This window comes from Pholis gunnellus (assembly GCF_910591455.1).
Source record: "Pholis gunnellus genome assembly, chromosome: 13".
Classification (NCBI taxonomy): domain Eukaryota; kingdom Metazoa; phylum Chordata; class Actinopteri; order Perciformes; family Pholidae; genus Pholis; species Pholis gunnellus.
In genome coordinates, this window is record NC_136540.1 from 22,053,154 (window position 1) to 22,071,164 (window position 18,011).

At 42.8% G+C, this 18,011-nt stretch overlaps 1 protein-coding gene across 3 annotated transcripts in view; it reads left to right on the forward strand.

Moving 5' to 3' along the window:
- The first annotated feature begins 387 nt into the window (after nucleotides 1-387).
- Nucleotides 388-18,011, forward strand: part of usp25 (ubiquitin specific peptidase 25) — a 36,725-nt gene continuing 19,101 nt past the window's right edge. The window contains exons 1-10 of one of the 3 annotated variants that reach the window (XM_079171513.1): nucleotides 388-582; nucleotides 4,125-4,202; nucleotides 4,790-4,934; nucleotides 5,326-5,449; nucleotides 7,563-7,725; nucleotides 9,055-9,141; nucleotides 15,019-15,156; nucleotides 16,785-16,861; nucleotides 17,036-17,109; nucleotides 17,716-17,867. In XM_079171513.1, the coding sequence (XP_079027639.1) occupies nucleotides 541-582; nucleotides 4,125-4,202; nucleotides 4,790-4,934; nucleotides 5,326-5,449; nucleotides 7,563-7,725; nucleotides 9,055-9,141; nucleotides 15,019-15,156; nucleotides 16,785-16,861; nucleotides 17,036-17,109; nucleotides 17,716-17,867 (1,080 nt within the window). In that variant the 5' untranslated portion in view covers nucleotides 388-540. The remainder of the gene's footprint in view (nucleotides 583-4,124; nucleotides 4,203-4,789; nucleotides 4,935-5,325; nucleotides 5,450-7,562; nucleotides 7,726-9,054; nucleotides 9,142-15,018; nucleotides 15,157-16,784; nucleotides 16,862-17,035; nucleotides 17,110-17,715; nucleotides 17,868-18,011) is intronic. The other 2 variants (XM_079171512.1, XM_079171514.1) reach the window with 2 other exon arrangements.

Genomic DNA, 18,011 nt, shown 5'->3' on the forward strand with positions numbered 1-18,011 from the left:
GAAAGAAACAGTGCTTTTCTTTGAGAAATAAGGACATTTCTAAGTGACCCCAAACTTTTGAACGGTAGTGTAAATAGTATTCATATAGCAAGTTCAGTGTCCTTACAGAATAATAGGATTGTATCTACATGAGCTATTGTCTTTGGGACTTAGACATAAAATTGATTGCATATGTTTGACTCCCATTTGTTCACAACATAATGCAAACCAAGGAAGGATGTGGTCAGTAATAAAATCACAAATAAGAGGCCCACTTTTATATATTCTTATTTTTTGTCCACGATTTACCCAAAAACGGACCCGTGATGTAACTGCAATTCAGGCAGACGTGAGTAGTCGATCCCAGAACTCGGGCAAAGCAGAGCAATGTTTTCATGCCTATCGACGACCTGCGCTAGTCACTCTGCCATGGCGCCCGTGATGTCGCTGATGAAGGAGGGGACATCCTAGCATCGTGTTTTAATTCGCTTTAGTGAGAGGTATTCTGTGCGTTTTGCTACTCCAGGTTTGAATTGAATTGAATTTATCTCTGAACCCGCCATGACCGTGGAGCAGAATGTCCTCCAGCAGCATTCTCAGAAGGTAAGCTTACTGAAGCTAACTTGGTGGCTAGCTAACGTTAGCCTAATTGTATAGCCGCATAGGTTTAGCGCTTAAAGTACCCGTAGAGTCGGCTAGTCCGCTTCTTGTTAGTTAGGTTTACATTGAACTGTTAATTTGGGGGTTACGGGCTGTTGCCGAGGAGCTGTTTCTAAATCTTAAGTAAATCTATTTGAACTAGGCCTGACGTTAGCCTAGCGTAAAGCGTTATCCAATATTATGTTGCTAGCCAACGCTAGCTAACGGCGCTACGTAACGCTAGCTAGTGTTAAAGTAAAGTTAAACCATAGCCTTGTTTCTGTACGTTGGGTAACGTTTACGATTGACAGCAGTTCATACGTATTAATGCGGGAAAATGCTTCCCTTTGTAACATTAGCATCCTGGGCTAACTGTGTCGTCTGTAGAAATACACAAGGCCGAGTGTCAGTGACAGATTCAACGTAACGTTAGTTTCGTCAATTTAGTAGTAATTAACGCTATAGAGTAACGTTACGTGGTTTATTTTCACGGCGCACTTTGCTGAGAACAACATTAAAGTTGAGTTTTGGAGAAGTGGATACGCCGTGTTTGTGTATGCAAATGTTTCCTAGGTTACTCATCCCATATCTGATATCTTTGTTTACAAAGCATGGCCAGCGGCGGAGGTAGGGACACAGCCTCGATGCTGGGCGGGGATTGAGTAACGTTAGCCAGATAGCAAGCCAAGTGTGTGATGGTTCACAACCGAGGAGGCAGGTTATTAGGTTACGCTTGATCATGGTCTTAGTTTACGAAAGTCCATTTGAGGTCGATTCCTTTGCTTAGGCTTCTAGAATTCACACCATACCATGACTGATTTTGCTTAAATGTATATTAGGTTAGATGTTTCCTCTGCTAGTCCACATGTGAAGAAATAATACTTTTGCATAAGAGTAAGGTTATGTAATCACAGTCATGTTTTACCACACTGTATGCAATAAAGTAAATCTGTTCACTAACAGTGTTTTAGTGTGTAAAACTAAATCCGACATAGCTCCCTTACGTCAAAAACAACAACAACCAAATGTCCGAAGTCTGGAGCATGGGCTAAAATAAACACTGAACCATCTGTTGATGATTCAAAGTGTTACACAAACCCCATTATGCAGTCTGACCTTTTGGGACTGAAATAAATCCATGGGTAACAACAATGACATGACATGATTTATACAGTTTTGACTAATTTTAGGACATGAAGTATGAATATAATGCCATAACTTATTAGCTTTTATGATTTGTTTTGCAGTTGGGCTCCATTATTAGAGAGCAGGGTGTGGTGGCCTGTAGATAGTGAAATGTTTAAAGACCACTTCTGTTTCTGTCTGTGCAACTTGTTTTTTGGTTGCAACTCCTGCACATGCAAATCGTCCGTGAGAACCCGATAGTAACCTGCTGTAAAGCCCCACAAATGGTTCCCTGTACCAGGGTATGCAGAGAATGATGTTATTCACAAGCTCTTAGAGGCCGGTGTGACAAACAGCCATGCCGGACATTTCCCCTCACACTTCACTGACCCTGCCATCCTTCTAGTCTCTGACAGTGACCAAATCACACTGTCATCTTCATGTTTACTTGTCTCTGGTGGTTGAACCATGCTCAGAGATTTTATAAGCACACCATTTACAATGATGTGAATGTTTTGTAAGGAATCTCTTTAGGATCTCAGACACTGTAAACACAGGCAGCCATCAGTTACACTGACCTGCTGTGATTGGAGCCTTTGTTAAAAGCTGTGTTTTCTTCAGTTTTTTTGATAGTTTCTCTCTTCATTTTATTTTAGACAATGTATCTCTTAATAAATAGCGCTAATTGTCTCCAGGATACTTGTTATTGTCTACTGTGACATGTCAGATAAGTCAGTCGTGCTTGCTCTATGAGGTCGCTAGAGAACACTTGTCATAGTGTCATATACCAATTTATAGCGTTGACCTAACATGCTACATGAGTATTAAGCTAAGTTGGGTATACTTGTCTAATATGCCATGAGCATGGTCACAGACAAATTGTACTCCCAAATTCAGTTTACGCTCCAGTATGCGTATGATGTAATTATGCACAGGGGTTGTTGACTTATGCTGGAAACTAAAAATAAAAAAAGTGATATGAACGATATAACTTGCATGCACCAGCTGGCATTTTAATGTGTCATTTCCAAATAGCTGTGCTGTTATTTTGTGCCTCTGGTGGCAAGAAGATACGTCTGACATCACTGTAAACAAAATGTTGTGTATGTGGCAATGTGATATCAGGCCATCTTCACCCGTGGGCTGCATAGAGAACACTTTTTCCCCGAGCTCTCAGGAAGAGTGCCGGGCTTTTACATTTTACACAGTGGACAAACGGAATTGCAATTTCCGGTCCGTCACATGACGCCATTGGGCCCAAAAATACTTTTTCACATACACATTCACAGACTGAAAGATATGCCTGTAACTCCCCGGGTATTAAAAAAACAAAACAATTAAACCAACTCCCCAGTACTTTATTTAAATCAGTAGGTCCTAAATGTTGAAGAATGCACCAGTAGCTGAATGAGCCCAAGAAAGAGGCTGGAGCGGGGCCTAGGAGGTGGGGTTAAAGTAAAAACCTGAGCTGGCTCTAAGGGCCCCATAATGCAGAAGATCAATGGAAGATCTGAGTCATTTTTTAATCAAGCTTTTCTTGCTTCCTGCGCCACTGAGCAACTTTCCTACGACGCTGTATCCAGTTCTCTCTCTACACCCATGTCTTCTCTCAGACCCGAGGCCTGTTGCTTTGAGAATTCAGTAGTGTCGGTGAATTGCGATAGCTGATGTTTAATTAAGGAGCTGTCCAGATTTGTTCACCGTTATCATTTCACATTTAAGAGCACAGCACAAAACACATGTTGGATGAAAGCTTGTTTTATGTTGCTTTACAACACGTCATTTTCCCATGTGGGAATGGGTTCCGTTGCCTTTTGTGTAGTGGCAACTCCATAAATAGTGTGTAAAAACGTAGACGCTGTGCGGCGTTGCCATGGGTGTGTGTAGTGCAGTGTGAAAACCACCTCCAGTATCAGGTCCCAAACCAAAGAAGACCCTTTTTAAAGTGACTCTTATCTGCTGCTCGCTGCACCTGTGAGAGCTTCAGTCAGTGCTCCTCTCACTCAATACTCAGCCTAAGACTTGTGCCTTGAACACAGGACACTAAGTGCTCTCCCGCATTATTTATAGTGCATTCATTCAGGCCTCACATTGCAGGTTAAGTGTGTGTGTGGTGAGGCCATGCTGGGTTTGACATCAGTAGGTCATCAGACTTCAGTGGACTCATTAATAGGGATGAGAATCGACAGGTCCGATTAGAGGCTCAGATTAGATCATTTATCTGTGCTTCAAGTTCATATAAGTCATGTTAAATTATAATTTATAACATTGTGATTTGACATTAGGATTGTTCTGTGATTTGTAGATACTGATGCCCTCTCTCCCATCATGCTCTGCTCTGAACTGCCTCGTATCTTCTTCTCTTCTTCTCCCTTCAATAGCACCAGCAGACTCTACTTAACCAGTTGAGGGAGGTCACGGGCACCACAGATGTTCAGCTGCTTCAGCAGGCGCTGCAGGTACACCATGAAGCATTACACATGTATAAATATACACACTGTTCTCTTGCTGTTTGTCCTTCTGTATGCAGAGACAGTTTCTCTGTTTGCAAGCTATTTTCAACATCACACACAACACACACACACACACACACACACACACACACACACACACACACACACACACACACACACACACACACACAGCAGAAACAGACGCTCCGCTCTCACAGAAGCATCATCACATGTTCCTTGTAGGGCCGTTTCATGTAAGAGACAGGTGGGAACTTTTTCTACCTCAAACACACATTTAACCCGTTCATATGAAACTGCTGGTCCATGTTAATCTCTGGTCGGCACCGAGAGCTTACAAGTTGTTTCACACACGTTGCTACTAATCCACAATTACACAGTTTTACATTAGATAAACACACTTTGTCGATCTTACTGCCTTCTTTTAGATGAGCAGTTGTAATCCTCAACTCTTGGAAGCATAAACTATGGTAAACAGTAGCTGACGTCAGGTTCAAGTGGAGTGTTCCTGCTATTCCTTGTCCTGTGTTTATTCCCAGCTGACATGAGCCTCATCAAACACATTGTTACTGCAGGTGAGCAATGGAGACCTGGCCGAGGCTGTTGCGTTTCTGACGGAGAAGAACGCCAAGGTTCCTCAGCAAGATGAAACGACCTACTACCAGACGTCCCAGGTGGCCAGCGACAGATACATCAGCGTCGGCAGCCAGGCAGACACAAGTGAGCGGCTTACCTAAGCTTTAAGGCCCGAAAGTTCAAGAGACCTCACAGGGATGATTCAAAGAAAACAGGAACATGTCATTTTCAACTAGCTCTGTGTCATCGCCGTGTGGGCAGTGTGTGGAAAGGAACAGTGGCTCGGCCTCCCTCTTGGCGCCACCGCCCAGAGCCCCCGGCTCGTTTGCTGGCAGAGTTTTGCCGGCAGATAGGGTGCTGGCAACATGGAGGGAAGTCAACACTGCGATGACAAAGCTGGCTGAAAATGAGGATCCCTTTTAAAGAAAATGTGAAAACAACTTTTTAGAAGTACAAGGTTTGTCCACTTCTAGAAACCATGAAAAATCCTGTTCATGCAAACACATTTCAGCTTTGTGTGTTTTATTTCATGCAGATGTGATTGACCTGACTGGGGACGATAAGGATGACCTGCAGAGGGCCATCGCCCTCAGCCTAGAGGAGTCCAACCGGGCGTTCAGGGAGACGGGCATCACTGATGAGGAGCAGGCCATCAGCAGGTGGGCTCAGCAGCATGACTGACTAATGACAAAACATCTGACCAAACTGTTTCAAAACAGTTTTACCAATCCTTCAATGAAAATGAGTAACACAGGACACCTATAGTAATCAGGGATGTCCTTAGCCCATTCTAAGGATCGGTGTCGAGGAGCATCCAAGCATGTTTTAATGCAGTGGTTCTCAAACCTTTTCTGTCACGCCCCACTTTGGAGGAAGAAAATGTTCACGCCCCACCGCCCCAACAAAATTGTAACAACATGGTCCATGTTGAACTTTTATTGAAATAACATTTTGTGACTCCTCCATCTGTGCTTTTTCAAATAATAGAATAAAGAAAATTGCAATCATTTGTCACCCGTGCAAAACAAAACAACATGAGTGCAGGTATGGGTGAGCCACATGCTCACCCATACCTGCAGCATTTTATTTTAAATACGAGCTTTAAAATGTAGCATTCTGGTGTACTCTGAGAAGAAAACTAAGTCACAAGACATTTACTTTAAGTAAAAAACTAATTTATTATTCAGTTATTAATCAGTATTTCAGCTCTATTATTATTAACCTTTAACATTTTTAGTCATATAAAAACAAAGATAGCAAGAGTAGTGAGAACCATCGCCTGTACAAATAAAGTGATTAGTTGTCATTACTGTATGGCTTAATGCATGTTTCATCACGTTACGCTTTTTCCTCCTAAATCGCGATATTGACGAACGTTAACAGTCCACAGAGTTGCGCATGCAGTGGACGTTAACTTAACCCAGCAAGGCTGAACTGTAACAGAACATGATGTAACTTAAACTTTAACGCTGTAGACATCTTTACGCTGATTGGCCAAGACTCGACACGTCACATCAAAGATGTCTTATTGTGAAGATCACAACATCACCTTTTCTCCTCGTCTCACTCCAATATGAGAAACGCTGGCTGGCCAGTTGACACCCCCCCCCCCAAAAAAGGATCTACGGTCGAATTTCGCCGAAAAGCAACAAGTTTGCAGGTATTAATAAAGTTCTTGAAATAAAAGAATTCTGCATTTCCCTCTGTGCCCCACCTGCAATACCGCTGCACCCCACAGTTTGAGAACCATTGTTTTAATGGATCGTTCCAGGTAAAATTAAGCTGATCAAGATCCGATCCTTTCTTTACTGTACTGTTCTGTGTTTTGTCCACCTCAGCCTGCCAATGTTAATGGCAGCCGCACTCCACATTCGAGTGAAAATGACTGTGTTTGAATGTGAAAAATGATTTGTTAGCACCTTTGATCGATTGTGTGTCATCTGTACTCTGCCAGATCTGTTCTGAAGATTGTTTGAGGTAAAACCACCTGATTTATCACATAATAGTTACATGTAACAACAACTCATTTCTGTCAAAGAGAGCTGTGTTTAAACAACCGTTCTTACTGTCATGAAAGAAATGCAGTTTTGAGATTGAGTCTTGACTATTTTGTACATTCCCAGACAAGGTTTGAGGTTTAATGTCAAATAATGGAATGAATACTTGGAATCACCACTTAAACCTAATTTCTTCCCTTTTATTCACCGTCCAAGGCATTGCAAATGTTCACCTAACCTGTAATTCATGTGATTATCTTATTATGTCCCGATAAGGGAGAATAAAAGTCTCCTGAATATAACATTTTAAATCGTAACCCTTAATATAAAAGTACAATGTGACCTGACCGAAGCACAATGCTAAGGAGCCACACTGGGAGTGTAATTAAACCCCGTGGACACAGACCCCTCTAATGTCCAACTGTCGCTTTGGAGAAACGTTTGTATTTCAATAGAAGGATGCAATCAGGAGGGGAGCATTGTGAACAGCCGTGGTGGAGGTCAGAGGTCAAGGTCACTGTGACCTCACAGAGGAACACCTGGAGGGAATTTGTTTCAAATTTGGCATAAACGTCCACCTGGACTCAAGGATGAACTGATTGCAATTTGGAGGTCAAAGGTCACTGTGACCTTACAAACATGTTTTTGTCCATAACTCAAGAATTCATATGCTAATTATGGCGATTTCACACAAATGTTTCATAGGATAAAATTATAGAAACATAAGGTCCTTTGCCTTAGACTGAATCTGTTTATGTTTTGACTTTTATTTTAGAGTTTTGGAGGCCAGCATAGCAGAGAACAAGGCAAGTCTGAAGCGGACCCACACGGAAGTGTGGAGCGACTCACCCAACCCACATGACAGGAAGAGGATAGACACCTGCCCCGTGGGGCTGAAAAATGTTGGCAACACCTGCTGGTTCAGTGCTGTCATACAGGTGCGCACGCACGCACGCACGCACGCACTCACGCACGCACGCACGCACGCACATTTACAGATCTGGTTACATATAAATGCATTCTGAACACACATTTGCAGATTCCTGTACACATTCACAAATCTCAGTCCACATTAAGAGATTGTTGAACACATTGCGCACATGCAGATTGAGATTCAGCTACACAACTCTCCACGCACATTTACAAATACTTCTGCTACAATTATGGCCCCATAGGTCTTGACTTTTGCATTTCTTAGTGCGATGGCATGTAAACGTAATGATCAACGCTGTAATCTGCTGCAGTCATCCTAAGTAGCAGTCATGTAAGACGGTATTCTGAATGTTTATATGCTGGGAAGTGCTGGGACAGTTTTAGCCCAGCTGTCACAAAGACTCAGTGTCTGTTTGCTGGTGGAGTCGGTGGCAGAATGTGACCTGAGCTGAAATATGCTAGATGAACACTGGATACACCATCACATGGTGTAATTAAACCCCACCCTTGAACCTGATCCCACTGCACTTGGTGCCAGAACAGAAGTAAACAACTTTTTCTTTTTCAAATAACATATCCAAATCTTGAAGACTTTTGTGTCTACTTTCATGTACCAAACAAAAAACTAAACCATCATGACTCTAGTTTTGTGAAACAAAATCACACCAAACTAAGTTTTGATATTCTGGCTTTTTATGATGAGTTTGATTATGTAGAACTTTCAATAATGATTTTCCTACATCACCTAAGACTGTTTTTCAGTACTTATCACATGCTGCAACAAGCACTGTGTGCATAGTATTCCAAGTAATACAGAAAGGTTACAGGTTGACATCATATTTGTGTATGGTCCAACTTTAATTTCTGTTTTATGAACCACAGCTGGCAGAAGCATGAGACAAATTGACTTGCATGGGTTGGAATTGCTGGATGGGAAGTCTTGATGTAATTGAAGAGTGCGTAAGCTTTTCATTAAGAACTGTTTTAATGAGGGAAATGTGGAGGATAGACACAAAGTGATTGAGAAACAGTCTCTAGCACATATAGCATGCATGTAAAGTGTACCACGTAGTGTGAATGATTATACAAAGTTGAAACCTTATGGCAGTTATTGCAGCTTCTCGGCTTTACAGAGTAAAATACCACACTGTGTAAAAGGTCTTAAGTTATTATATGCCTGTTTGTGAGCGAGGCCTCTCTATGTTAAGACAACGCTAGAGTTTTCACCACAGTTAATCATGGTTTCTCTCTGACATGAAGCACTGTGTGTGGGCCAAGGCTGTCTTTATTATTGGATGTTATTAACATGTCTCTATTCCTCTTCAACCTTACAGTCTCTGTTCAACCTGCTGGAGTTCCAGAGACTTGTGCTTAACTACTCACCGCCAGCCCGAGTGCACGACCTGCCTCGCAACCAAAAGGTAAAACCAGGGGGAGGAACCAAAAGTTAGATCACAATACCATATTAAATACTTTCTTTACGACAAGATGGTTGCTAATATCACAAAGTCTGGCGCAGTACGATTTTTATTTTATTCAATTCAGGGGCATGAGATCGACACGAGACGATTCATATGCCCATTTAACACAATCAGTTACACTTTTATATCAACTCACAAAAAGCAACTCAAATATGATTTGACAATTGTATTACTGGGCTCATCCAGACATTTGAATGAAAAACAATCAATGCTTTTTAATAAAAAGAATAAGAATAGTACTAGGTGCAGTTGCTGGTCAATGCGGGTGAGCGGCTTGTCACTAAAAGGAGAATAGCTGGTCCACCTTAAAGGTCAGCCCACCTTAAGTGAGCCTGAGCTGAACTTCAGGGTTAAACCCTATTCACTTTAATCAGCAGCTAGCAAGCGAGACACAAGAACTTGGGTCTTGAGGAGTTTTAGCATTTATTCACTGACAAATAAACTGTACACACACTGCACTGCTACGTTCACACGCACTCTTTCTCTAAACCAGCCAACGCACACTCGCAATCGTTACACCGTTGGCACCGCGCGCTAACTAGCTAACACCGCTAACACCGCTAAACCTGTTTGAATGTTTAGAAAGGAAGTGTGCTTTGACGGGAATGATGAAACCGACGTCCCATGGGAATTTACAAATAAACGCTGATCTTAAAGGTGACGATTTCACTTTGCATCAATGGTATAGAATCGTTGATCATTGAATCGATCCAAAGCGATGGATCCTTACAGCCTGAGCCGGACCCCTCCAATACCTTTCTACCAGCAATTAGAAAGTGAGAGGGTGATGCTTTTAAATGCTTTTTGGTTCAATCGCCAGTGTGTGCCACATCACTTCTGTTTCTATCCTTTCTAGTCTCTCACAGCTACCAGTGCTTCAGCTCTGGGGGCTTGACCCTCTTGGAGCTGTGAGCCAGCATTCAGCAGCTGTGGGATCATGCCCCAATGTCACTGCAGTTTAGAGCTTCGCCCCCGATGGTTCACGTAACCTACTGCTAGCAAGCTTCAAGAATTCCCTCCCTTTGAGAAATGTTTGATGAAACCTCCATGTTCCTCCTCCAGAGCAGAAATGAGCATGCAGAGAGTGTGTGTGACATGAAGTTGTGCCAATCGGAGATGCTCAAATGTGTCCAGCCACAGTCCGACTAGTTCTCAGTAACGAAAATATGGACAAACCAAAAAGATGCTGAGCGCTCAGCATAGACTGTCGCTAGTCTGGTCTAAGCCTCTGCTGTTGAAGTGTGGTTTGTGGCCGTCCTCTCTTCATATAGTCCCTTTGGTCCTAACCACTGACCTTTTACTTCAGCAGTGTGACACTGCTAGTGCTTACAATCTAATCTTGACATCAGCATCCCTGACTCACTAGCACGGATAAATAAGTGTGATGTTATAATGCACCAAGCATGTCACGTTACCTCCGTATCTCACGATCATGATGCCACTATGGTGATATTGCACAGATTTCGGATGAAGACTACAGAAAAACCTTTATTTAAAACAACTTTTGTTGTTAAAAGCGACATTTTCAAACAGGATATATGAAGAAACAAAACAATGGCTTACAGCAGGGGTCTCAAACTCAATTTACCTGGGGGCCACTGGAGCTAGGGTCTGGGTGAGGCTGGGCCGCATCAGGTTTTCAACAAAAAAAACGCATTTATTAAAAACAGAAAAAAAAAGAAAAAAAAACTGTCTTCAATGCTTTTGCTTCTGCTATACCCTACACTTTTTCAGTGCTTTGGTTCCGGTTTTCCACAAGAAAAGCTCTGATAAAACATTCCACTGTTCTCAAATATCTTAATTTTTAATTTTCTACACAAAATAAGATGAAAAAATAAATAAACAAATAAAGAATAAAGAAAATAAATCAATCAATCAGTAATAAATAAATAAAATAATAATAAAACAGCAAATAAGAAAAACTTAAGAAACCACATATAGTTGGTGGGTAGAGAAATTATTTTTTTTCAGATTCAAATTAACAGTATTAACAGTTATTTAACCTTTAACATGAACATTAATGAAACTTTCAACATGAGCTGTTCTGAACATGGCTTCTCTTGCCTACTTTTGGCTAGAGGTCTGGCAGCGCTTCCTCTTGCATAGCCGAGCCACATTTGGCTTGAGGGAGGAAGCAATTGAGACCCTCAGTAGACTTTGAAGATGCTCATCAGTAAGTCTGGTCCTGTACTTGGACTTATTGAAGTTCAAGGTGGAGAAGAGCTTTTCACACAAGTACGTGCTCCCAAAAAGGCACATGGTCCGCTTGAACATTCTGGAAAGCTCAGGGAAGCTGGGAGTCAATTCTCTCAAAAATTGCCCAAGCTTGTCTGCTCTTCCACTCACCTCCCTGAACTTGGCTTTGAGTTCAGAGTTGCACTGCAGGTCAATGAGCTCCATTTGAAGCACAGGAGGGGCATCTTGCACATCAAAGGAGAAGGGGTCCGCAAAAATTTGAAATGTGGCTCTGTGCGTCTTGAAGTCTGCAAATCTGTGGTCAAATTCCTCCTGTAGCTTCAAAATGGCATCAGCATACTTCTCACCACTGAATGGTGTGCCTGCATCCACAAGTGCCTTGCATGCTGGGAAATGGCAAAGGTTTGTCTGAGATAGCTGAACTTTCCATAGCATAAGTTTTGTGGAGAATGCTCTCACATTGTCATAGGCAGCACTGACAAGTTGCCCCTGGCCTTGTAACCTCTTGTTCAGTACATTAAGCTCATGCGTGACATCAACAAGAAAAGCTAAGTCCATGAGCCATATAGGATCACTTAACACAGGAACAGCCACCCCATTCTTCTCCATGAAGACTTTCACTTCTGCTCTCAACTCAAAAAATCTCTTCAACATGTTTCCCCTGCTGAGCCAACGTACCTCGGTGAAGTAAAGCACGTCCCCATATTCTGACTCCATTTCTTCTAAAAAAGCACGGAACCTTCTGTGTTTTAAGCCCCTGGATCTGATGTGGTTGATGCATTGCACAACAACAGACATCACGTTGTCAAATTTCAGGCATTTGCTGCAAAGGGCCTGCTGATGGATAATGCAGTGCAGAGCTATGGCTTCCTCCACACCCTCCTCTTCCAGTTTTTTTTGAACAAGTGCCACCAGTCCATTTTTCCTCCCTGTCATTGATGGCGCTCCATCAGTTGTTATCCCAACAAATCTCTTCCATGAAAAACCGGCATTCTCAATGGCATCACACAGCTGGTGAAATATCTCCTGAGCGGTGGTCTGGCCATGCATTGGCATTACTGTGAGCAACTCCTCTGTCACTTCAAAATTGTCATCAACACCACGGACATATATTGCGAGCTGGGCAGTGTCAGTGATGTCTGTGGTCTCATCAAGAGCGACTGAGTATACACTGAAACATTTTGCTTTCTCACACAGTTGATCATAAATGTCACTTGACATGTCACAAATGCGCTCTGCCACGGTGTTGGCAGAAAGGCTGATGTTGCTGAACTGACCTTTCTTTTCTGGACAGACAATACTTGCAGCCTGTAACAGGCACTTTTTGACAAATTCACCTTCTGTAAATGGCTTTCCTGCTTTAGCAATCATCTCACTAACCACATAGCTAGCTTCGACTGCTGCGTTATTCTCTTTGGTTACTTTCTTAAAAAAATCTTGTTGCTTCAGTAGACATGTTTTAAGATTGGCAACTCGGTTGGCTCTCTCATCTCCCTGGTATTTTGCATAGTCCTCAGCATGTCTAGTTGTGTAATGACGTTTCAAATTGTATTCCTTATGCACCGCAACTTTCTCTGTGCAAATAAGACACGTCGGAGTGCCCCTGTGCTCCACAAAGAAATACTGAATTTCCCACTTTTCCTGAAATTGTCTGTGCTCATCACCAACCTTTCTCTTCACTGCAGGCTTTGAGAAAGACATGTTTGGGGCTGTGTAATATATAATTCCACTAGGTATCGCTGTTGTGTTGAAGTTTAAGTTTTAGTGTTTAGCTGACGTACAAAGAACGTAATTTCCGCTGGTACCAGATTGGCTCAGGGTCCTGCGCCTGCATATGACGTCGAGCACGGCACAGTTAGTGATTGGTTGAACGTCAGAAACCATGGAAACACAAAGTGTTTGTGGTGGCCGTTTAATATTTATATTATAAGTTCTCCCTATAAACGTGCATTTTTTTCACACTGACAGGATCAGATAGTTACAATAAGTGTCCGACAACATACTAGAAAGGAGAAATGAACGTATGTCTACCTTTAGCTTGAGATCGCTGTTTGTTGCGAGAGCCAATCAGTGTGGAGAGTCTCATAACGTTACTGCACACAGGTCCTGTGCGGTGTCCTGCAGGCTGCTGTGCCCGCTGCAGTTTATGGAAGACAGAGTTTACCGACAACCGTTTAACGACCAGGAGAGTTTATGTTTCGCAGCCGGCTCTGGAGGGAGAGAGCCGGTGAATCCCCTGTGAACTTCCCCTGACCGGGGGAATGGGACTGGACCGGAGTTCGCTGGCGGTTTACCTGACCGGGAGTTTCGGAGGGAGAGAACCGGAGGAAAACCGACGAGATTACATACAAAGTCAATGCAGACCGGAGGTTGTTTATTTTTTTCGCGGGACTGGACCGGAGGACTGAACCACTGCTAGCTGGCAGGCAGCCGGCTCAGAGCAGCAGCACTGAAGGATAGAACTGGGGGAAAAACCCACAGTTTACCGGCGGCCGTTTACTGACCATGGGAGTATTTTTGAGTATTTTGCGATTATTTTTGTCGCTTTTGCTGTGAACACCCCTTTAGTCCACACAGCAACAGAACAACAACAAACAGCGATCTCAAGCTAAAGGTAGACATACGTTCATTTCTCCTTTCTAGTATGTTGTCGGACACTTATTGTAACTATCTGAGCCTGTCAGTGTGAAAAAAATGCACGTTTATAGGGAGAACTAGGGAGAATGTGACGCCTCCAGAGGGTATCATGTACCCAGAAATGACAGCGGAGCTTCGGACTTTCAGAGCAGTACAGCGCAGTGATGGTGGTGATCTCAGTCATGGATGATGAGAGAAAAAGCAAAACAGGCGGGCTCGCTCGCGTATGGGCGAGACAAAATCGTGTCAATTGTGTCCGGTGTGCACACAGCTTTAAGCTGTCATTTCTGGGTACATGATACCATACAGCATCCATGTCAAACTCGCGCGGGCCGCACTAACATTAAACTTTCATATCAAGGCGGGGGCCTCAAACTAGCGTCCGGCGGGCCGCATTTGGCCCGCGGGCCGCGAGTTTGAGACCCCTGGCTTACAGTTAATACAGCAGCCAATGGTGTACAACTCATCATTTGAATGAGATGTGTATATGCTCATGTAGTTTCAAATCAAATAGCTGTAGTGTTGGGTCTGGTTCTGATCGGTCGTATTCATGAAGCTCTGATCCAAATCACTTATCTGACCTTTTATCAAAGCAAAGACCGGTGTCGGTAACGTGAACAGGTTTGTCAGTTCTATCCGGCACTATTACTGCTCATCTCATATACTGAAGCTGCTACAGAAGCTCACCCCTCAATTATGTGTACATGATGACAATACATTTTTTAAATGCTATAAAACGCTGAAAATGAAATTGCTGTATATTTTATCCATAAATGATCACTGAAAACACTACAAACTATTTGGTAAGTCAGGTAAAATGTTTAATTAAAGTAAAAGTAGATTTTAAATCAACACCAACAGCTCTATATAATAAGGCTGGTGATATTCTTTTGCAGGGGGATATTTTCAGTTTCACTCTGTGATGAGGAACGCTGACTTGACTATTTGATTCACTAAATTGCTGATTGTTTTAACTTTGACCAGGAACACAGGAACCTGCCCTTCATGCAGGAGCTGAGGAACCTCTTCTCCCTCATGGTGGGGTCCAAGAGGAAATATGTGGATCCGTCACGAGCTGTGGAAATCCTCAAAGACGCCTTCAAGTCCAGCGAGTCACAGCAGGTAAGCTTCTTTCTGCCAAAACCTGCTCCATATGATAGAACTCACCCAGCACAGGCCGTGTTTATTGAAGAGAACGCCATCACAGCTAGCAGGTTCGAGGTTATCTTCTTGTTACTACATAATATGTCCTACGGAGGTCTGAACAGTTAGTAATCACTATCTGCAGCTGACATTTAAGACCTTTAGCGCATAGTAATTACATACCAATCTCTAATCTTCTCATTTGAAGTCACATTTTTGGAGAAATTGGTCTTTCTGCAACAGGATAGCTCCTGAACTCAAACAATGATTAGAAATGTTTGATGTCAGATGTCAGATGCTAAACTTGGACTTCATGCTGTTGATACAGTTGATCACCAAGTTAAATGGACTGAGGAAACTCATTCTCATTGGTATCCATTATGTTTTTCGGGTTGTTTGTTCATTACATTTTTGGCAGAAAATGAATGGTTAAGATTAATAGACTAAACGGTAAAATAATCAATAGATTGATCGATATATAATGAGTTGTTCATTCTCTTGGACATAAGATCATCTGAGGAGCACTAGTTCTCACTAACCAGTGTGAAACGGTGCAATATGAATACGGTGTGATTGGTTTTATGATCAGCACTACATGCTAATAGGTGAAGTTATGCTGTCTCTCCCATTCACATATTAATCCTCCTTATGCTGCCACCTTTAGCCAGATAAGGATTCCATTCAGTATGTGCAAGATGCTAATGTTAGCTGCTTTCTAGAGCACAAAGCGTGGCTTTGAATGTACTTTGTTAAACATGCTGCAGCTTTACAGACGGACCTTTTTGAAAGCCTTCTTATTCTTAAATTACTTTTAAGTTCTGTTTTTATTTGTTGTTCCATATTGTATGTTATTGGGTTTTAATTACCAGTTTAACAGTTTTAGTGATTTTGTTTTTGTCAAGAAGTGAATAATGCTTCCCGATGACCAATTTGACAGACACATCACAATGTGAATAATAAGTGTCGAAACATCTGCGTTTGTCCTTTTAGAAGATAAGATGTTCTCTGCAGTGTGCACATATATAAATCCCTTCACACACTTCTTGTGCCTTTTCATTTCAACCACAGACTTCACTGCTCAGTTCCTCCTTCGTTCTACAGACTCAGCTCTACTGGACCTGAGACACTTAACCTCACTCATCGATAACTAATAATCCTCTGAACTTTGCAAAAAATAATATTGACTAGAAATTAGCTGTTTGTACACATATCCTATAATGTGACTGTTCTTCTTACATAAGCATTAAGTCTCTGCGGAGATCAACTGGGCTCAGCCCTCTGCTCTCTGTACTCATCAGTCATGTCACTACTCTGTATTAGTCAGAGAGGCATTGACCTGAATTACCGGCTGGCATTGATGTCTATGGGATGATGGCCTCGTGGCATGCAGGTCCCCTTTGAAGTCCAGCAATCTGCCAACTCATCCACTAAGACGAGTCACCTCATAAGTGTACATCAGCAGATGACAGACATACTAATGATTTCACTGATTGGTCTGTCTTGCTCCTAGGTCCAGTTAAGTCCTGTAGTTTGACTCTGTGACATGCACGTCCCAAAGGCAGTCCTGTAATTGCTCACTTTGTATGTGTCTGTGCTCTCCTCAATAGCAGGATGTGAGCGAGTTCACCCACAAGCTGCTGGACTGGCTGGAGGACGCCTTCCAGATGAAGGCTGAGGAAGACAGGTAGCCACAAGTCTTTCCATCCAGAGGTCACTGTTAAAAGAGTGGACATGCAGTAGACTTGTACTCCTTGGTGTTATTGGGCAGCAAGTTTTAAAACAGAGAATCACACGTACATGGTTTATGTTTAACTGAATCAAAACTGCCTCCTATAAACATCTTTTTTTGTGCTTTCAGGGAGGGTGAGAAGCCAAAGAACCCCATGGTGGAGCTCTTCTATGGCCGCTTCCTTGCCGTGGGCGTCCTGGAAGGTGAGATGAGCTGTTCAATTCTGACAGTAAAGAGAGAAAGTGAGGGGGGGACCACAGAGACACGAAGCGTTAGCGTGGTCCGTCCTTGCCCCTAGTAATGAAAGGTGACCGTGTCTTAATGAGACGTGGTCCATGTAAAAGAGGAGAGCGGCTGCATTGATCGTGGAAGACCTTGATGGCTGATTGACATTGTGCTTATTATGCGTGACAATACTGGCCCAGAGCCACAAAGCTGGGCCAGTGGACTCTGCTGCTCATGAAATGACCTTAATGCCTCATCTGCATGTCCGCTAGCAACTCCTCTCTCCCTTTGTTTTGCTTCTCATCAGTAGTTGATGCAAAGAGGTCTGTGCAGCTGTTTAATGATGAGTGAGTGACTGCTGAACAAGTGAAAATGAGCTTAGATGCAAACAAGCGTGAAAGTTATTGCATTTACTTTCACGCTCATTGCCTCTCTCTCGGTGTGTGTGTGTGTGTGTGTGTGTGTGTGTGTGTGTGTGTGTGTGTGTGTGTGTGTGTGTGTGTGTGTGTGTGTGTGTGTGTGTGTGTGTGTGTGTGTGTGTGTGTGTGTGTGTGTGTGTGTGTGTCCCTTCTGTAATTCCACAGGTAAAAAGTTTGAGAACACAGAGATGTTCGGGCAGTACCCTCTGCAGGTGAATGGCTTCAAGGATCTCCATGAATGTCTGGAGGCCGCGATGATTGAGGGTGAGATCGAGTCCCTGCACTCGGCAGAGAACTCTGCCAGGTCTGGACAAGAGGTCAGTGCCAAAGCAGTACGATTACAGTTATTTCCACTGAGATGAAATTAAAGTTAGTTTGAGCTGAGGTGCACTAGCAGTATTTTAACAGCTGACAATCAGGTTAAATCATTTCGGATTGATGAAGTGGATCCTCTCCAGAGA